The sequence below is a fragment of the Girardinichthys multiradiatus genome, chromosome 14 (assembly GCF_021462225.1).
Source record: "Girardinichthys multiradiatus isolate DD_20200921_A chromosome 14, DD_fGirMul_XY1, whole genome shotgun sequence".
NCBI classification, from domain to species: Eukaryota; Metazoa; Chordata; class Actinopteri; order Cyprinodontiformes; family Goodeidae; genus Girardinichthys; species Girardinichthys multiradiatus.
Window position 1 is genome coordinate 35,459,332 of NC_061807.1, and position 22,141 is coordinate 35,481,472.

The 22,141-nt window shown below is 40.7% G+C and overlaps 1 protein-coding gene across 1 annotated transcript in view; it reads right to left on the reverse strand.

Annotated features, from left to right (window-relative positions):
• si:ch211-200p22.4 (phosphatidylinositol-binding clathrin assembly protein) overlaps window positions 1–22,141 on the reverse strand; it is a 99,308-nt gene that overhangs the window by 43,910 nt on the left and 33,257 nt on the right. The window contains exons 3-7 of the mRNA XM_047386989.1: window positions 7,233–7,308; window positions 6,941–7,043; window positions 5,822–5,915; window positions 5,230–5,341; window positions 1,914–2,020 (exon numbers count right to left, since the gene is read on the reverse strand). Coding sequence (XP_047242945.1) covers window positions 1,914–2,020; window positions 5,230–5,341; window positions 5,822–5,915; window positions 6,941–7,043; window positions 7,233–7,308 — 492 coding nt within the window. The remainder of the gene's footprint in view (window positions 1–1,913; window positions 2,021–5,229; window positions 5,342–5,821; window positions 5,916–6,940; window positions 7,044–7,232; window positions 7,309–22,141) is intronic.

Sequence of the window (22,141 nt, forward strand, 5' to 3'; positions counted from 1 at the left end):
GAAGAACCAGAAGTCCAGTTTGAGGCCCTGTCCACTGGAGCAAAGATATTTTGCAATATGGGTTTCTTCTACTGAGTTTGCACTTCCTGTCCAGGCGTTTGTGGTGACAGAAACGGAGATTTCTAAAAACCCCTCTCAAAGAGGGCATTTCTACAGACTGTTAGCAGTGATTGAGTGTGGACGTGGATTGTGTGGAGGACCACTCTGTGCGGGCCCAATATTACTGAGGTGGACAGCACAACAAAAATGGAGCAGTTCGGTGTTTTTTTTCTAGTCAGTGTTGCTGTGACGTGAATCGGTTTCCATTAAACCTCGTAAGTGAACTAGAGAGGTGAACTACTGAAAGGAAAAAACAGGATCAGAAAAAAAAAAAACACGACCTAGAATTGTCTCAAGTCATTTCTATTGGTTCTGTCAACATTGCTGATGTAACACCTACGCCGCACCTGCTGGAGAGCCATAGCTATTACACTGTTTGGAAAATGCCGGCTGTTGAAACTCTGATAAAACCTAGAAAACAAATCTCACTTGGAAAATAAAAAAAACAGGAGTGTAGATCAGCCGAGGCCTTAAGCTCTGATGTAACAGGGCCTAGAATGCTGTAAAACTGCTCCTCTCAGATTTTTGAATAAGAGGGAATTTACTTCTGTGAGTAAATCAAAGACTAACAGTTGGACGAATAATTTAAGCTTAAACAAATAACTAAAATCTAAATCTGTGCATTTTTCCTCTAGAAAATTAACAATATAATCTTTTAAATAATCAATTAAAAGTCAACTATTTTTCCCTTTTTCCACAATTATCCACATCTGGAGAACACTACAAGTCATTTTCTATACATTTACAAACCCTTTGACAATGTGGCTCCCATTTTGAAGGCAGTCATCTGTAGTGTGAGAATATGTAATCTCTTCAGCATCAAACCCCTCTGTGGAAACAGATTTCTTATCCATCTGCAGCTAAGCTGTTTTCCATCATGCTGTGGAACATGGCAATTTATATGTATTATACATGACACCTACAGAATATGTTCACTGTGCCAGAAGCTGATGCTTTAGAGTGATATTTAGTAATATAAGTCATTGTATCTGATCTAAAGCGGAGAAGCTTGTATTTATTGAGGTTTGGGGGAAAATGTATTCTAGATTAAAAATAGGCTATAAAAACGTCCTTGACACACTTGAGACATTGAATCTAAAAACAGAGCTACTCATTATTTATTCCCTGAATATCTGCTTTTATTTCCTATATTTCTAACCATGCATTAAGTCTGTAACTGTCTTGGGAAGTCCTTAAAACCTAATCATAAAAGATGAAGAGATTTAAATGGGAACATTTCCCTCAGTGCCCGTAATACACATCTGCTTTCTCACTGTCTTCTGAAACAAGAGAGAGAATGGAGATGGAACAGGGCGCAGCATAGAGGAGGGAAAGAGAGATGATCTGTGGGCACCGGGGAAAGGAGAGCCACTCGGGTATCCATCTTTGTCAAAGAGAGAAAGAAGAGTGAGGCAGAAGAGAGGATTAGGCAGAGGGAGCTAACAGAGCGCCTAACCACGTCCTCCATCTTATGGTTATTTTTGGCCTATACATATTTATGTGTGTGTGTGTGTGTGTGTGTGTGTGTGTTTGTGCGCGTCAAATGTGGGAGCAGAGGGGTAAGTTGGGGATGCTTGGTTCAGCAACGCTGAGTGAGCAAAACTGCAGGCGTCATTTGACAAATGAACACATTAAAGAGTTGTTTGAGAACATCTGGGTTTGAATACGTGGTTTTTTTAGCATCCATATAATGTACGTTTGTGAGTTTTACGGAATGTGGAGCAATTTAGACTTGTTCACTTATAAAACAGACATGAAACCTGTCCAAACATATATTCCTGATTCGTCTGCATCTCGTCTGTGTGCTTAGGTACCTCTGCCACTTTGAGGAACTCCGACAGCTTTGTCATCCTGTAAAGAAATTTCTTGTAGATGTCCAGAGCGTCTTTACACTGGTTCTTCTTCATGTCAAAGTATTTCTCTACAGAGAAAACAAAGGACAGTGGAGAAGGATTAAAAAGGGAACAAAGTAAAGGTTTACGTGAGTAGGAACAAATGAAACAGAAAAGCACTGCAAAATAACTGAAGCATATTGTGTCTCTGATCGTATGCTGGTGTTGGAGCCGTGTTTACATATCTGTCAGACACCAGCATCTGCACGACTGAACTCATCACGCGTTACCCTAAATTATATACCCTCGAGTATTAAAGGTGTCATTAAAATAACTCATTACACTACTGCATGCTGCATTGCCTTGCTAAAGCAGTCATACCTAACATTTTCCAGATTTTTGTCACGTTACAACCACTAACTGGAACATAATTGAGAGGTAGAAGGAAAAAGATAATTGATAGTAATTTATTTTGACCAATGAAAACCTTAAACATGAATATGCTTTGATCAACATCATTGTAATGTAGCGCTGGCTGTATGTTTAGGGCCATTGCTCTGCTGGATTGTTTGGCAGCCTCCAACCACTGCCTTGTATTTAGCTCCATCCATCTTCCCATCAATTCTGACCTGTAGCTCTGTCCCTGCTGGAAGAAAAAGCATGCCCACAGAACAATGCTGCCACCACCATGTCTCCCTTGTTGCAATTGGTGTGTGCAGTGTTAGATTCCTCCACACATTTTGTTTTGCCTTGAGGCTAAAGAGTTGAGCTTTAGTCCCATCTAATTAGAAGACCTTCTTCCACATGTTTGCTGTGTTTCCTACTTGGCTTGAGGCAAACTGCAAACAGGACTTCTATTGGCTTTTAATTCCAACTATGACTTTCTTCTTGGCGCTTGTCCCTAAAGGCCCGATTTGTGGCATGCACAGCTAATAGTTGTCCTGTTAAGTCCTCCCACCTGAGCTGTGGATCTCTACAGATCCTCCAGAGTTATTGTGGGCCTCTTTGTTACATTGTGTAAGTCTATCAGGTAAAATCCTGCTAAAACAGATATACAGGTCCTTCTCAAAATATTAGCATATTGTGATAAAGTTCATTATTTTCCATAATGTAATGATGAAAATTTAACATTCATATATTTTAGATTCATTGCACACTAACTGAAATATTTCAGGTCTTTTATTGTCTTAATACGGATGATTTTGGCATACAGCTCATGAAAACCCAAAATTCCTATCTCACAAAATTAGCATATCATTAAAAGGGTCTCTAAACGAGCTATGAACCTAATCATCTGAATCAACGAGTTAACTCTAAACACCTGCAAAAGATTCCTGAGGCCTTTAAAACTCCCAGCCTGGTTCATCACTCAAAACCCCAATCATGGGTAAGACTGCCGACCTGACTGCTGTCCAGAAGGCCACTATTGACACCCTCAAGCAAGAGGGTAAGACACAGAAAGAAATTTCTGAACGAAATAGGCTGTTCCCAGAGTGCTGTATCAAGGCACCTCAGTGGGAAGTCTGTGGGAAGGAAAAAGTGTGGCAGAAAACGCTGCACAACGAGAAGAGGTGACCGGACCCTGAGGAAGATTGTGGAGAAGGGCCGATTCCAGACCTTGGGGGACCTGCGGAAGCAGTGGACTGAGTCTGGAGTAGAAACATCCAGAGCCACCGTGCACAGGCGTGTGCAGGAAATGGGCTACAGGTGCCGCATTCCCCAGGTCAAGCCACTTTTGAACCAGAAACAGCAGCAGAAGCGCCTGACCTGGGCTACAGAGAAGCAGCACTGGACTGTTGCTCAGTGGTCCAAAGTATTTTTTTCGAATGAAAGCAAATTCTGCATGTCATTCGGAAATCAAGGTGCCAGAGTCTGGAGGAAGACTGGGGAGAAGGAAATGCCAAATGCCAGAAGTCCAGTGTCAAGTACCCACAGTCAGTGATGGTCTGGGGTGCCGTGTCAGCTGCTGGTGTTGGTCCACTGTGTTTTATCAAGGGCAGGGTCAATGCAGCTAGCTATCAGGAGATTTTGGAGCACTTCATGCTTCCATCTGCTGAAAAGCTTTATGGAGATGAAGATTTCATTTTTCAGCACGACCTGGCACCTGCTCACAGTGCCAAAACCACTGGTAAATGGTTTACTGACCATGGTATCACTGTGCTCAATTGTCCTGCCAACTCTCCTGACCTGAACCCCATAGAGAATCTGTGGGATATTGTGAAGAGAACGTTGAGAGACTCAAGACCCAACACTCTGGATGAGCTAAAGGCCGCTATCGAAGCATCCTGGGCCTCCATAAGACCTCAGCAGTGCCACAGGCTGATTGCCTCCATGCCACGTCGCATTGAAGCAGTCATTTCTGCAAAAGGATTCCCGACCAAGTATTGAGTGCATAACTGTACATGATTATTTGAAGGTTGACGTTTTTTGTATTAAAAACACGTTTCTTTTATTGGTCGGATGAAATATGCTAATTTTGTGAGATAGGAATTTTGGGTTTTCATGAGCTGTATGCCAAAATCATCCATATTAAGACAATAAAAGACCTGAAATATTTCAGTTAGTGTGCAATGAATCTAAAATATATGAATGTTAAATTTTCATCATGACATTATGGAAAATAATGAACTTTATCACAATATGCTAATATTTTGAGAAGGACCTGTAGAAGTTTGTAGCTGTAACATGGGAACATGTGAAAACGTTTATAGGGTATGATTGTGCTGATCGGACAGCAGAGCTTTGGTTTCCAAAATGAACACATCCTCAATCCACAGGAGAGAAAGCTGTCGTACTTCACTTCATTCCATCCTAAAATAAAACCTCTGAGACCAGAGTTTTTGACTTCAGATGATATGATATGATGCTTTTTGTTTTTTTTTAAATTTACACTGAAGAAGTTGAACTAGTCTTTGTAGCGGCTAACCTTGCTCACTGACACGTTTTTCTGGGAAGTGTCCCTAAGCGAGACCAGCGATTTTGTCTGATTTTCATGCAGCGGTGCCTGAAGGCAGATCTCAAGAGATTGACGGGCAGACGTTTCTCCAGGTTATAAACAGAGGAAGAAGAAACACTTAAAACCTTTACAAAATTTAAACTGGGAAGCAATATTTCTATGTGACTGGGCTACTTTTCTACTGGCTGAAGTCTTTTTCATGATTCCTTCTTAAAAGATCAGAAACCCTGGGAAGTGACAGCTGGTGGTGAATGTATAAAAGTTTGCTTCCAAGAACGCATCAGAACTGCTGTAATTATTTACATTAGCATGGCATGCTTGTAAGAAAGGGATGTGTGCTACCCAACAGGTTGATGACTCCTTCATTGTACGCAGCAAAGAGCCTTATGGAGTCTTTGAAGAGAAGCATGAAGGCTGAGTTGATCACTCCGTTGGTCAGCTCATTAGGATTGGCCTGCAGAGAGGAGGAGAGAAAGAAGAGGAATGTGAGATCTTCATCACATCACCATACCTGTCATAGAGAGATCACATCAGCTATGCAAAATGAGCTTTCTCTAGATAACATCACCTTTCCTTCCTGGTTTTAGGGCAAAGCATATCATCACAGGCTGTTTGAAACATCACGTATAAAACACAAAAACAGCCACAGGCAGATTCTAGCACACGTTTACTCTGTATTCAAATGAGATCCTTCCATCAAAAATCATTCTTATCGGTCTTTGAAGCTCGATGGCACAGAAAAACAAAACAGCCGCAAAATTCAGAAAATCCCAACCCGGTTCCAGTCTTTGCCATCTACACACACCCTAAAACGTGTGGTCGGTCAGCACTACGTTCATCCTATGCCCCGTCAAACAAGAGGTCTCAAAGTTTTCATCTCATTTTCGGTTCTGATAGGAAAGTAAATGAAACGTGTCGTTGAAACAGCTGATACCTGGAAGTCCAGCAGTGCGTCTAGCTGGTTCTGGATGATGGGCAGAGTCTTGATCAGCTTCTCTGTGTTCATGGTGCGCATCACGCCGTCAACACTGACAACACAGGAAGCACACAAACGCACGGTTATAAGGAAGACATTGAGGAGAAACACTTTGCAAATGTTCTTTTAAATTAGGATTCACAGAGAAAGAAAGAAATACAAAACAATGCAGAACGTGGGAGAGTAAACCAAAGCTTTCCCTCTATTCTCAGTGCTTGGGGTGGTGAAAAGCATACAACAACCGTCTGAAAACACATTTCTAAACATAACAAGACTTGCCTCAGAAGTCTGACACAGGTCTTCCAGATACAACCTGCTAGAAAAGCGCAGTCATTTATTTTTAAAGCACAGCTTCTAATAACTCATCCAGTGGGTGTCTTAGAGCGAGAAGGGGAAAAAAGTTGATTCACTTCCTGGCTGAGTGAGTGTTAGCAATGATTAACATCAGAACTGAGTGTGAACGTTTGGTGGCCTCATTAGTTAGGAGCAGAAACATCATACAGTTCTATATTTAACATTTCATTAATAGAAAAAGTCAGGTCTGTTTTCTATATCTTGCATAGCACTCAATTCATCATCTGAAAATGAGGAGAGCATGGCACAGCTGCAGCCCTACCAAGACATGGACGTCCACCTAAACTGACAATAAAAGCATGAATCAGAATAGCAGATTAGAGGCCAATTGTTAGCTTTGGAGGAGCTGCAGCGATCCAAAGCTCAGGAGTGGGTAGTCAGGACCCATTCAAGGGTCACAGGAAACGCCTATTCGTGGCAAGAAACTAGCGCTGCACATCAGTCTGACAACATCATCTTCCAGCGTAACATTGTGGTGGCAGCACCATGCTGGGGGGCTGCCTTTCTGCAGCTGTGATACATATGTAGGCCACAGTTTGATGCATGACTTCATAATCCTTCCACTTCATCATTCAGATACATCATGTTGGTCACATAGACTCCAAATAACATTTATTCACGTTTTAAGCTGTCCCCGGATGAAACTGCGAAAAAGTTTCAATGGTAAAAATGATTGTAAGGCACAGCGTGGCTGAGATTATTGTAGGTGTGTGTGTTGCCTACCCTCTCTTCATCTTGGTGAAATCCACAGCCACCAGTCTGTAGGACATGGCCTTTTCATTCAGGTAGCGGCTGTATCGTCTGATAAAGGTTGACATATCGTAACCTGAACCATTGAAAGAGAGGAAGGGAAAACATGAATGGGTTCTATGAGACAGACTCTAGATGTTTTAATGCATTTTGTTTATTTTTAATTGTCTGAATTAACTCTGAGGTTTATCCACCCCATATGGTAGTGCAGTGGTAAGATGAAATACGACTGCATGGCTTTCTCATAGTTCCATAGGAAGCTTACCTTGCAGAGCACCCTTATCCAGGAAGTTGTTCAGGTTGAACAAAGTGTTTCTGGAGGCCAGGTACTGGGTGAAACGCTGAAACGTGAAGGACAAAACAGGAAGAACTCTTACTGAAATGAACACTTGAGATTTGTTGAACCAACCAAAGCTGAAACAGCGGCAACATTCACAAACAAACTCCACAGTTTTATTCATTTATTTATGATTTAGGTCTCAAGAAAAAAACAATATTGTTGAATATGTGACTGAGATCATAATTCAGAATGATCCACCATTTACAGCCTCTAAAACATGTTTATTTAAACATCTTTCCACTGTTCCCTCTGTCCCTGCTAAGCCAGTTTTAAACACAGCTTTATTCACTTTGATCTGATGTCACTCAACAGGTGATGGGAGCGATTTACGTCCCATTTTCCAGACAACGTTAGCCCAGCATGGTGGTTGCATTTTCTACCAGCATCTCCTCCCACTGACACATCTTCATACTCCATCTCCAACCAGCAGTACCCCTCCATTTCACTATTTACTGCTGTAAATAGATTTTCTCACTTCTATGGGAGAGGTTCCCCTCTTATTGTTTAAGAGTCACAGCCATTGTGTAACAGCCATATAAGAATTAAGCATTTTCCATAAAAGACGGGCTAAAAGCTCAGAAGGCTAAAAGAGCAACATTAATGCAAGAAGTACCAATCCCTGTTTAGAAGTAGGCATCTGATAGAACAGGCTTTCCTATCAAATGGCTTCTCAGTTCTCTGGGCTTTATAAGACTTTTTTTTTTTAAACACCTCGGTGTTACTGAATATAACTAACTTTCAGTGTTCTTCCCTCAGTAACAACTTTCAGAACAAAAAGTGTTGACTTCAGCACAAAACGTTGCCGCTGAAGCATTGGAGTTTCCATCTGGCCGGACTCGGGTCATCACTAGTCAAGCCGAAGATTGTTCGATTAAAGTCAGTCAATTTCCCAGAGCATCTCAAGTTTTAGTTGTTACAAAACAGCACCAAGGTACAAAGCTTTCTGTGAGTCAATGCAAAGCTATGAATGCTTCAGGTTACTGAGATGTTTACCCAGATGCGAGCCCAATGAAAGACAGCTATAGTGTACCTTCTGTATGGGCCAGGATGCAGCACCTTAACATTTTCATCTTCTACCTTCTCTCACCCACCACCTCAAACAAAACCACAGTGGTAGATAAGGAGGCGCCCAGCTCAGGTTTGCTCAGAGACAAGGAGAAAAGCCAAGCTGTTAAAAATGCAATGATTACAGCCAACAGAGAACCAATTATTTAAACTGTGATATGTTTTATCTTTGATAAGAATCCTACAGGACTAGGGTCACCCCAAGGCTCAGTGGTAGAGCAGGAACCCATATGTAGAGACTACAGTCCTCAACGCAGTTGTCCCTGGTTCCATTCCCGGGCCTGACCCATCTGCTGCATGTATTTCCTTCTCTCCCTGTCCTTCTTCCTGTCTAGCTACTGCTACAGGACAATGTCAATCACATTCATCACCTCGATTACAAAACTGCAGAGATCTTTATTACTGTAAACCTGTTACACATGTGGCATTTGATCGAGTTGGGTTTAATAACTGGGAATTCTGCAAGAGTTTATAATTAATATATTATTTTTATGTAACATTACCTATTTTAACTGTAGAGGAGGAACATGTTGAACAATGTCTTGAAAAGTCTTGAATGGCTCGAACTTTGGATTGAAATGATTTAAGACTGTAGCCTGGACTCCATCTCTAAAGATTAATGACGAACTTGCATTTCATCTCTTGAGAGCATCTTCGCTACGTCGTCTTCCTCACATCTCTGACCAGCAGAGCGCTGTGGAATCAGTCTTGGCTGTTGTCCACAGCAATGGGAGCTCTGGCCTCGGGCTTCCAAAAACCATCTTAAACTTTAGGGCAGACTGTGGCCAGCTGACTTAAAATGATTTGAGAATTGCACATTTGCCAGTTCCAAATCTGGCAGACAACCAGCCCTTGGTGGTGTAAGGAGTGTGTGTGTGTGTGTGTGTGTGTGTGTGTGTGTGTGCGCGTGTGTGTGTGTGTGTGTGCGTGCATGTAAGCAGAAAAATGCATTCGGGGAAGTGTGTTAGAATCCACTGCACTGACTGCTCCAAGGCCTCTGGGACTGTTTAAAAAGGCAGAAAGAAATGGATTTCTAGTCCTATTCTTCTGTCTATGCATATGCTGACTGAGGACAGGGGAAAAACTCTTATTTGTGGACGATAATTTACCCCTAAATACAGGAGGCATGGCTGGATTAGGGGTTGCTGTAACAGCTGGGTTACTCTCAGGGCTCGTACCACTCAATTATCAACAGAAGTGATGAAACATACAGGGATAAGCTATATGTGTTCACAGCAGAGGTGATGTAAAATTTAAAACTACCACCTTGCTACAGCAGTAAATCCTGTAAAGCCACTGTCCTGCTAAACAGGACACCCTAATAGCATTAAATCATGTATTTAAATGTAAAAATAGAATTACTGATGATCGCGTGTACCAAGCTGCATGCAGCGTGGACTAATCAGAATCAGAAAAGCTTTATTGCCAAGTACGTGTTTGGACATACAAGGAATTTGTTTTGGCGTAGTAATGTAGCGCTCTCCCCAGCTGCTGTCCACTGCTATTCACTCTTATGCCCATTTTCTATTAGTACCTAATCTATTCGAGTAAGGTCAGTTTAACACACTTTGATTCATTTTCCATTACAAGTGAGTACCATCTCATTGGGGGTGGGATTGTCAGCAGCAAGGCGGTACTACAGTCTGAGGTAACATTGAAGTAATAGAAACACAAAAAACAACAACAGCCTAGAGTGGTGCTCCGTTTATGGCTGTTATCAGACTACGAATAAAACAAGAAAGCCAGACAGAAAAGGCTCCGAGTAGCGAGACCTAAAGCACTGTGGAGAGGTACAAGAGAGAGGGAAGCCATGGTATATCGAACGGAAAGACACAAACTACAGGACATGTGAGAGTAAGCTTACGCTATCTAATGCTAGCTTGCTATAATAGAGCTCATATTCACAAAAAGCCCATTGTAAGAGGATTTAACAGTAATAATACTTACTGAAATATGCTTTGACTAGCGACACCGCCCCCTACCTAATCAGTGAAAAAAGGGGTGATAATAAGGTTGTTAATTACAGTTAGCATGTCTGTTAGGCAGCTGGCTGCAGGCTGGCTACCTGAACAGATAGCCTGACTAAATTACCAGTTAATATCAATTCAGTGGGTGTTTGTACTGAGTCTATGTGTGTAAATAAAAGTAAGATAAAATGTCATTGATAAACTTTCAACAGCAGCAGTAGGATATTTGTGCTGCTTTTCCACAACCAGATCAAGGTATATATTTTTAGGTTTCCCTGCTAAGTTGTAGTATTTTTAGTCAAAGTTATCATACCATGAGAATCTTATACAGCTCAATGCCAATATGGAACGTCCATATAACAAGAACTAATGTGAAACATTGTGAAGCATGATGTCAGAAAATGTATAGTTTTAGGAACATATGAGGGTGAATTTTTCACTTCTAAGCATTGGATATTTTGAAGTCGTCATTTGTGGATTAAATTTCATTAAGAAGCCCAAATATTTATAGTACTCTCAGGATGAGAAGCTGCAGCTACAAAAAAATGCAGCCGTTTCATGAACTCTGCCAGTGGCACGCCTCTGGTGATGGAGCTCTCATTTGCTTTTAACCATCTCTAGTGAAAGGCATGTCTTTGATTTACATTAACATTTTTTTATGTTGGACAGACACTACCAACTCCCCATATTTCCCCACATCCACTAAACATTAGTAGTATGAATGTCCTTTAGTTGATCCCTAGAAAGCAGGAAACAAGAAACCTTTTAAAGTTTTGATGTTTGAAGCTAATTATCAAATATCAAGGTGCTTAAAAGCTGAGTGGTAACAATGAATAGGAATCTTTCCCTTTTAAATTCTGCATGTTTCTAAGAGGAAGTTGCCATGGTGATGTTAATATTTAGCTCAAATCACGACTCAGCCCTGATCGAGCTTTATTAAGACACTTACATGGCTGTAGGCTCTGTATTGTGGCTTGTTAAATGTCTGTCAAATTGCTGTTTTTCTGAATATTGACAAATGGTTTTAGCTTTTGAACTGCATCAACGCAGTATCTGCTAACTTGCTTCGAATAGTACAAGATTAGTGTGTCGGAATGAACCACAGTAAGGACAGAGAAGCTTAAAAAAGATGGCCACAAACAAACAAAAAAATAGTAGAAAACTCAGAAATAATTAAAAGTAAAGCTCAGACTTCACAAGTTCACATTTTCTGCCTCTTCTTGTGTGCTGACAGTTCTCTTCCTCATCAAAATCCCCATCTAACAAGAATCTGCGTTTCTCCTTCAGCAGAGCGCACAAAGGCGGAGGCACTTGGAACGCATGGATGTGGTTAAAAAGGAGAAAATCTATAAAGGAGCGTGGATATGTGGAGAGAAACACAGAGGGAGACTCAGAAACCCGCTGAGCCCCATATTATTCAGCAAAGGAGGAAAAGACGTACTTCTGAGAGGAGATTCAGATTTTTGAGAAAAGGGTCTGAGAATAGAAGGGAAGCCAAAGCGGGATACAAAAACAAGATGTACTGAGTCCTCGGGGTGAGGAGGATGGGGAGAAGGAGAAACAGGTCGGCTTGGCTCATAAAATAATTCATGTTAGCATATTGGAGAACAACCTAATGCATTATTGATGCATGAAGATGCCTCTCCTAGCCTCAGCTGTGAAAAATAGCAATACATACAACAGTGCTACGAGCCTCTAACTTTGATCAAGTCTCCCTCTTGCTCTACCTCCCGTTTCTTCAACTCTATCCCAGCGTTTTAAAACTGAATGCGTTGGTAGCTACCATAGTAACTAATGTCACAGGTTATGGTGAGGGGAAGCCAATATCGTTCCTGAGGAGACCATTTCAGTGCTCAATGAACTGAATGTAAACTAAAGCATTCAATCTGAATATGAATTATTCAACTGGTTTCTGTTCTAGGTTGCATGTTTTGGGCCTGATACTAAAGTCACACTTGTGGCCGTATAGAGGATGCCTTGACATTTAAGATGGATCGACCAGAGATGTGTAAACTTTTGTAAAGGTCTAACCTGCTGATACTGATTGGTTTAAATAAACATCTTTCAAAATATTTTGTTGTAGCTTTTTGACTATGGGCATACATGCGTATTTGAAACAGATGGCATCACACCCGCTGCTTTTTCTGCTCCCTACTTCACACCTACTCACCGATTCATCTTCTAATCTTTTGGTGGCTTAGAGGTGTGAACAGTGATGGCGTGCAAAATGTGTATACCTTGATGTGAAGTGTCCTCTGTAAGGAGCTTATGATTGTATCCAGCTGGTAGTTAGGATCAACTAAATGAAGGCGCTGGTGTGACTACAAGGTGGTGGTAATGAACCAAGTGGCTTTCAACTAAATTGAAGCAACTGAATTGCTGATATTGCCTCAAAGATTTGAAGACTTTTCGGCCATTTCAACCTTTCACAGGTCACTCACTCCAGGTGGACATTTTCTATGTTGAACTACTACCTAGACAAACAAAGCCGGCATCATGGAACCAGCAAGAGACAACACAGTCATAACTTATAATGGAGCTCACATCGCCCTCACTTAACACTTACTGGTCAAGTTGGCTCTGTGACAGTGACCATGGAAGCTCAGATAAGGTTTTGCAACCATAGCAGTTCTAGTACTTAACCAGAGTTGCTGGTAGAGCCAGTTCATAGTTGGTTCTACAAAAGAACCAGTTTGGTTTTAACAACTTGAGAGCCAACTAGGAGCTGCGTTACTGGGTCACTAAAAAATGTCCAGTCCTGTTCATGTTTAATCCTCCTTCTGTTTTAGGATTTTTAGTCTTGAGACAGTTTAGCCACTGAAATCATAGTATTAACCGCATCATCCCTCCACACAGATAACCTAATAACAGACTTTAATTTATTAACAATGTTTTCAATGATGACTAGTGCTTGTGAAGACTTCACAATATCAATCAGTTGATCTTTCTTTGGCACCAGCAGGGCCGAAAAATGGGAGTTAAACAACATTTATAGCAGGATTTATTAACTTCATCAGCTGATATATGATAAAAGACGATTCTTATGAAGTGAGTCGGGAACACTAATTATAAATTATATTATACTAAATATAATTTCATTGAAAAATATTGGCCTTAAGCGCAGCTCTTTACAGTGCGATGACCCACTAAATCTCATTGACAGCGCACATAAAAATAAACTGCAAAAATATAAAACGGCAGTGTGCTTGTATTATAACATTAATCTGACTTTTTGATTATTCCGTTAACCGGATCATTTTTTCTCTTCTAAATAATTACTGGCTTTCTCCTGATGATTTTATAACAGTATAGTTCAAAAAGTTTATTTAAAACTTTTAATTGAAATTCAAAGACACTGCATTCAGCCCTACACACTTCTTGGTAATAATGTAAAAACCACAACACTGATAAAAATAGGAAGACACTTTTTCACATCCTTTCTTTCCCAAGAGAAGCAAGACATTTTAAATCCAAGCCGAAGTCCAAAATCTGCCCCAAAAATTGAATTAGACTAAGTTTGGATAACCCAAAAACCCCCAAAATAAATCCAAGTTATACGTAAACCTCGGTGTACCTTGTGAAGCCTGTTGACGTCACATTAGATAATTACAGGAAGGCTCAAACAGTTACTGCTCAACTCTCTTTGGAGCTGCCGCTGTGTACGCAGAGTCAATGAACAACCACCAGCACAGGAATTATTGATCTTGGCAGAGAAGATTTCTCTCTGCTTTCAAAGCGGGCCCACAAGACTAGAAGTTATGAGATTCAATGTCTTGGTTAAAAATACTTCAGATGAAAGAAGGCAGTCTTGATCTTATCGGAGAGGGCTAAAAAGCAACATCGTTAACAAATTAGAGGAGACAAAACATTCAACTATCTGTTTACATGGAATAAGGATGCGCCAGGAAGGGAGACTCGGGTCCAAACAGAGGTCAGAGAGCCTCCAGGCAAATAATTTTTTATCTGCAGTCCAAACAGTGCTCGCATGCACCAAATCGTCAGAATCTGCTGTAATAGACTTCCACTGAAGTGTGATGACTCACACAAGAAGAATGAGTCGTGATGAGGCTGCGCTGAATGAAACCAGCCCTTGTGCAAACAAACACACACCACCCTACTCATGCGCACAAGGCCACAGGTATGCAACAAGGTAAAACCAAATATGTACACACAAGCTGCTTTTTAACTGGTCTAAATTCAGCCTGAGATTGTTCCACTTCCTCCCCAGCGCCTTCCTTGTGCTTCTCCCTCTCTTACGCAATCAAGCGTTTAGCTTCTAAATCCAATCAAAGTGTGAAGGAAGCAGTTGCAATGAGACGCTGGATGGGTGCTGAAGACAATAGGATTAAATATACACGTCTATATATTTAGGAGTACACACAGGCTGCAGAGGAACCTTTTCGTGTGTGGGTCTGAACCCAGAAGGTGACAAGGCTAATAGTGTGTAGGTTGCTGCTCCCCAGGGAGTAGCTGCATCTTGTTGGTGAATGAGTGTCTGCTGGGTCAGGGATGCAGCCAAGCAACATGAATCATTTGAAACCCTTAAACATTGTTTTTTCTTCTATTTTTGTTTTAGTCCAGTCTTAGTTGTACAACATCATGAAGTTCATGTTTACCTGTAAATACTATCCACAAACTACCGCTGTCAGGGAGTCGGGAAGGAAGAATATGCTTCACAAACATCAAATCCCATGCACCAGAGCTTTGGTTTATTAAAACAATGTACTAACCCGTTTCTGGCACCAAGGTACAACACGGTTTTAAAAAAGGCATGGTTTTACATCACTAAAATGTTCCATCAGCGCAGTTTTTAAAGTTCTTTGGTGAAGAGGCCAAAGAAAGTGATGGAGAGATCTAAGTTTTACTGCCCATTCCACACGTATCGCTATCTAAAAAGGAGGCCCCTGAACCTTTCTCTCGCTTAAAAGAAAAACTATTGCCCCTTTCTGGAATTAGTTCAGATGTTAAAAAACTTGGACAGTATGTGCCACGCATACCCTTGCAAAATTCAAGGGACTTTCAAAGTTGGAGAATTTTCACGAGAATTAAGTCAAATTAATGGGAATAGAGGAGAATTTCCTGGATATATAAGATATTAAAAAGGAAGACACCTGATTATATCAATATTAATTCCACAATCACATGCACACATATTTAAATTGTCACAAAAAGTCCCACTATTTCCCATAATTGCCATAGAAAGTTTGGATGTCAACTGACCATCTGCAAGTTCAACACTTTGAGTGCCCCCAAGCAGTTAAATAATTACTAGCTGAAATAATCAGAAACTAGGGTGTGCATCTATCAGGCTTATAAAGGTGAGTTTATCTTCATCAGTGCAGACAGAGCATTTGCATAGCATTGCATGAGATTAAGTCATGTAATTATGAGTTCCCTGCTGCAGCATCTGTGAAGAACGTACGTACATTTTGAAGACATTTTGTGTCATGGCTTTTCATAAAAATATAAAACAAGTTTAATTGTAATTGCTTTTATTTTATTCTGAACAGAAACAATATAAAACGTAAAATATTGATCAGTACAGTGATAAATCTATCTCAGGGTTCTCGCCAGCGTATTTCAACGTAATTAGGCTGATACACTTATTTTTTATAAGCACATCAGCCCTTTGACTGACATCTGGGCTCCCCCCATGTTGTTTTCATGACGGCTATTGTGCAAGCACAGAGTCTGTTCCTGCTTCCTTTCATCGTATGACCCTGTGCGATAACAGTCAAGCTTTCTAACATCATGTCAGCTTCAAAGGGTGGGTATAAACAGCATCATATCACGGTGTTCTTCCCAGTAGCTGCTAAGCACAAATCAGGTGATGGTCATTCCACAAAAAATAACCTGCGATGAAGTTGGTAGGCCTTCATATTGGGTTATTTGCCCTTTTGAACCTATGATTTTACTTAATGACTCCTAGTTAGGATAAATAAATAAACTATATATCTCCGACTGTGGGTTGCCTCTGTACTAAACTATGTTAAAGTTGTCTGCAACCGGTGAATTCATTGCTAAAAGTCACAATATTCTAAGCTGCAAGGTAACCCAAACACTTAAAATCCAATAGCTTTTAGTAGCTTAAATCGTTTTTCTTTATCACCCCCCCTAAAGAAAAAATTGTTTTTCTTTATTGCTCTATGCTCCTAATCTATAAGAGTTCAGCTATATTCATTCTCAATTTAAAATAGCTTCTTACCACCAACAAGTTGGAACACACCATTAAAACATGTTACATCAGCTGATTTGAAAGCCACAGACAGCAAGTCAACAGCAGAGATTAAGAGTAGAGTTCAGTCAGTGACAAGAGAAGCGATTTTTCAAAAATCCCCTGAACGGCATATGAATCTGTTACTTGTGTTCATGTTGGGACATGACCTAGCCAAAGAAAACAAAACAGAGGACAAGTGTATAAAACAATAATGTAAGTGACTGTCAGGGACCATCAAAGACATTTGTAAGATCATCAGATGAATAAGTTAATCATAATGTGAAAGCATCTTCTTGTTCTAATAAAATCTATGTGGCTCTCTACAATCCTACCAAAAACATAACTGCTTTTAACAATTAACCACAAAAAGAAAGCAGTGGTACAGTGTTAGGTTCAATTATAGATACTAGTGGCACCCACAGAGCTAATTAGTGTTCTTCTAATTAAACCTGGCACTTGAGGACAGCCTTGAAGAGTAACATATCTCAAAAGGTAGAGCTTATGACTACAAAAAACATGAAACGCAGAGCCTTTCATGTGGGGGGCCTATATGACTGAAAACATTCCCTATTCTGTTGATGAGTCTAGGCATTATTACTAAGTCAATGCCAGCACCAGCCCCCTGCCTTCCACAGCGGGGTGCACTGTGGGAGAAGTTAAGATAGGGGAAATATGAAGCATCAACAATGTTTTCTGTCAGAGATAGCAAGATAAGTAAAATGGTTAGACAAAGCCAAATGAATAAACCAAGAGTGTAACATTTAGGGGGAAAAAATTACTATTAAGTCACTTCTAACACAAAATACAACTGGGTTCTTGACTGTATTTTTACTTGGTGCACAAAAGCTAAAAAGATTGCCTATCCAAAATGATTTATGTAATCTGGGGCAGTTTTCTACCTTTGACGACTCAAATCAACAACTGCTTTTAGGAAGCTAAGACTGCTATGCTCTCTACTTACTACAGCATCATGCGCAACTCTTTAGGCATAATTCAAGCCTCAACAAACGCTCCTCTTTCAAGCTGCATTTGGTTGGCTGTGATTGGTCAATAAAAAACTGATCATACACTACCTGACAAAAGAACTCATGCCTTTTGGAACGTTTTAACGTCTTGTCAAACCCGCAAATCTCAATGGGATTTCATGTTATCCAACACAAAGTAGCACGTGTAAAGGTGAGTGAAAACGACTCACGGTATTCCATATTTCTTAGATAATCTAAAAAGTGCAGAATTTATTGACATTCAGCGCCTTTAGTTCTAGCACCCATAAATGAAATCCAGTGCAACCAATTACTTTCAGAGGTCACCTGTCCACCTGTGGAAATCGCTTAGTGTGGAGAAAAGCACTGCAAATCACCCACACACATATCCCCATGATATTATACATTGAAGGACGTATCATGCTTTGGAGGTACTTCTCATTCCATCAGCGACAGGGATGCTGGTGAGAGATGACAGGAAGAATGTTTGAAGGTAAATGCACGGTAATCCTGGAAGGAAACCTGTTAGAGGAAGCAGACCTAAATCCTATTGAGAATCTGTAGTAAGACCTTAAAATTATCGGACAAATGACAATCAAACGATCCTCCGAAGCTTAAGCTCTTTTGAAAATGAGGCAGATTATTAGTCTCAGGATGAACAGACCTGGTAGACTTGCAGCTGTCATTGCACTGAAAGGTGCTTCCGCAAAGTACTGACTCAGGGGGCGCTGAATAAAAACATAACAGTATTTAGATTGTTGTTTGTTGGGGGGAAAAAATGATTTGAAAACCATGTATAATTGTTCTTCCACTACACCATTATGCACTACTTTGTGTTGGTCAATCATATAAAATTCCACTAAAATATATTTAAGTTTGTGTTTATAACATTACAAAATGTGACAAAGTTCAACTGGATTCTTTACAAGAAACGACAAATTTTCCATTTAGAGAAGTGAACGCAGCATTAGGCAACAAAACCAGTACCAGTCTCTGTTCAGCTTGTTGTACCCAGCAGGCTCTTCCACTGTATAGCCCGCTGGGCTCAGTGGGGGGAAAAAACAAAAAACAAAAACACTTTTATTTAAGTTCTTTTACTGATTAATAATCTGTGCATTTTTAGGAAATGTGTGTGCGAGTGTATGTTGTTTATTGGAGTTTTCACTTTCTAAAGAGGATGTTCAGGAGTTAGAAAAAAGCAGAAGTCTTCATACAACACACACATCCATCATATTCTGCCCTTTCATACTGTGTGCTAATCGTCTCCGTTTCTATTCCAGCAGCTGATATGAAATACACGGTAACACTGTTTAAGCTTTTCCGATTATCATCACTGCTGATGATACTGCTCATGACTGCTGTAAGGAATCACGGTGACCTCCTTGAACACACGCTCACAAATAACATCCCCCTTGGCCGGGATTCTTCTTACAGCGCCTGAGTCAGCACTTTCTACACCCCCCCCTCTTTTCGCTTCCTTTTTTGTCCCCCCTTACATTCTTCCACTTGGACTCCTATTCTCCTATTCGCTGCCGTTTGTAGCAGTCTTCCTTTACTTCTCACTTTAATCTGTGTCTCTGGCCCCCCCAATGCAGAATGAGTGCGATGATGACAGAGCTTCCAATGGCGTCACCCAAGCCAATGGACCATTGGCCCAGAGACATGGTGGCGTAAAAGCACCCAGTGTTGTCTCACTCGCACCTCTACCACAGTCATTTCTTTTTTTTAACTCCCCCACACAAACACTTGTGTAGAAGAAAGGAGAGCAGCACACCCTGCTATCATCAGCAGTTTCGTTGGTGTCCTCGCCAGACCATCCCAGTCTCCTCTCACGTATTTAATGACTCTCTTACACCTCTTATTCCGTCCTTGCCCTTCACATCCCTCCTCTCACTACCTCTAAACACTGTCCTTTCCGAGCATCCAGTTTGGATGTAAAGAATCGCAGCTCTCTATCCCGATTCCTTATGCACCGAGTTGCAATCAATCACACTGTAATTTCCCCTCTGGCACTTAGAATAGCTCTGCACAGAGGAAGAAAAGGATGATGGGTAATATTTTTCAGCTTGCCCTTGAAAACAAACTCATTTTAAAACAAAAATGTGGTTTCACAGCATTGTGTTAGAGGATACATTTAGGTCTAGGGAAGATTTAGGGTGCCTCTCAGCAAACCGAGGAATAACAGGAAAGGATGTGATGGTTTGTCTTGGAAAACATTCGATGTGGGAGCCAGGGAGCAGTCTGAATTGTTATTCTTCTGAGATCAGCTGTAAGTTAGGTTGTTGATAAAAACAGCTGAACAGTTTATTTTCAATGATCGATGTTAGATTTTCCCCGCAGCTTTTTACAGGTTGCACCTTAGAGATTTCTGAGGAAAAACCCTTTTCACACAGAGGTTGGGCTTTATTGTTGCAAAGAATGCTTTCACGTAAAGGTGCCACAACTCACCCTTTGCTTTAGCTCATGCTGACCTTAGAGGAGCAGTTTAGCGCTAGAAACGGGTTGCTAAAGCAGGCTACCATTCCGTTCCTGAAGTTTAAAGTCTTTTCTATCTAAATCTACAGAAAATAGTAGGGCAACCACAGTTTTCTCCAGCTGTATGGAGACCTGCCAGACAGCTGGCCAAAAGGAGGCCACTTCACTTTTTCCACACTTATGAGAAAAAATTATTTTGCTGCACAAAAATATTTCGTAGTTGCCAAAAGATAAAGGCAAAATCCTGTTCTCGGAGAAAAAAATGCACAAAAAAATCCAATATAGGGTTTGGTCCTTTTAAACTCTGAAATTTATTTTAAAATAACTTTGACCTAAGCACGACCACATTCTCTCATTTTCAGCGCTCATCTCCAACATTGTTTTACATTTCATCTTTCTGGTTGTTGCAGTTTCATCAAGTGATGGCCTTTCCATTTTGCCATTAGTCCCTTACGGTCTCTCTGTAACTTTGTTTAGATGTTTGGTCCTCAGACCATCGAGGAAAAGCGGCAGGGCTGGAAAATGGCTCTCTCATCCATTGTTTGGGGTTTCCTGCTAGATTGTTTTTGGTACATGCTGGTCTATGATAAAAAAGATTTAGAAGGAGAGGAACAAGCTGACAAACGATACCAACTGGCACAAAGGCCAGACTGGGAGTCAGGTCAGGGCACCCATCACAGCTCCCCCCATAGTTAGTGGCCAATTTAAACTTCAGGCGTTGGAAAGCTTAAATTAATCTGTCCAAAACTCCCAGGAGTTAAACCCAGTAAGTGATCCTTCAGCAACGCTCCTGTGAGATGCCTGTAAGAGAAGGTTTATAGCATCACAAAAGTTAAATTGAAGTCATATTGACTAACCTGCTCACAAGATTCTCAGCGTTACCAAGGAGTGAGCCAATAGAGGAAAAAACTGCAGGTGAAGAACTAAACGGGCATCAATACCTGCCGCACACACGCAATGAAAACTCTCCATTACTCCAATCACGATCCGAAAACCTTTTAACGAATACAGCAGCTGAGGCAAAGATGAGATATTAAAACTTAATTCAACTGCTATTTGCTCTGAATGGCAAATCCCAGAATTCATTTTGTTCAAAGCACAGAGCTGAATATATTACAGAGGACAAGAGCTGAAAACTGGCTGCATTTAAAGTAGCTGCACAGTCCGAGCTGGCCAGAAACCAGCGGCTGCTTTTCACAGCATACAGAAAAAGTATCCAAACTGCTTTAATCTTTCAAATTTTGTCACGTTTTAACCGGAAAACTGATTTTATGTACACCTTCAAAAAAGGGCTGAATAATTGTGAAAAGGAAAATTGAAGGACACTATTTTGTCTAGATTTGCAAATCTGGAGATGGAAACCTTTGTCCATTCTTCTTCGCAAAAAAAAGCTCAAACTCTTACATTGTTTTGGTCTAGACCGAGGATCTCCAACTCCAGTCCTCGAGAGCTACGATCCTACAGCTTTTAGATGCATCCCTGTTCCAACACGCCTGAATCAAACGAATCCCTTGTTTGATTCAGGCGTGATGGTATGCTGAAGGGGTAATTCAGTCATTTGATTAAGCTGTGTTGGAGCAGGGGTGCATCTAAAGGTTGCTGACCCCTGGTCTGGACTTTCTATGCATGTATGTTGCCCTGCAGTAAGGTGAAGCTTTGTCCTTGAGGTTCTCTTCCAGGAAACAAATCCCCACAGCATGATGCTACCATGACCACCATATTTAATGACACATTCCCTGCATGCAAAAAGGTAGGTTTCGGACAATTTTGAAGTGAAATTTTCAATTGAAATTCAAATTAGAAATAAAACAGATCTCTACTACATCCTTTAGTAAAAGTATGCGTTGTGTTTTAGGGCCAAGCTTGGTTGTCTGGACTTGAATGCTACAAATCACAGATATTCCTTACAGGTCAGACTTTGCTTTCATTGTAATCTGTCCTCTTCTTCCTTCACATGCTCTTCATATAGTCAGTGACATTTCTTTGAGACATTTCTTTCATCCATGACAGCCTTGTGAGTGTTAGGGTACAGAGGTTTAAGCAGAGAAAGTGAAAGTTTTGGCAGGGTGACATCAGTAAATATCAGTAAATGTTTCCAGCTGGGAAAATGTTACATTTAACAATACA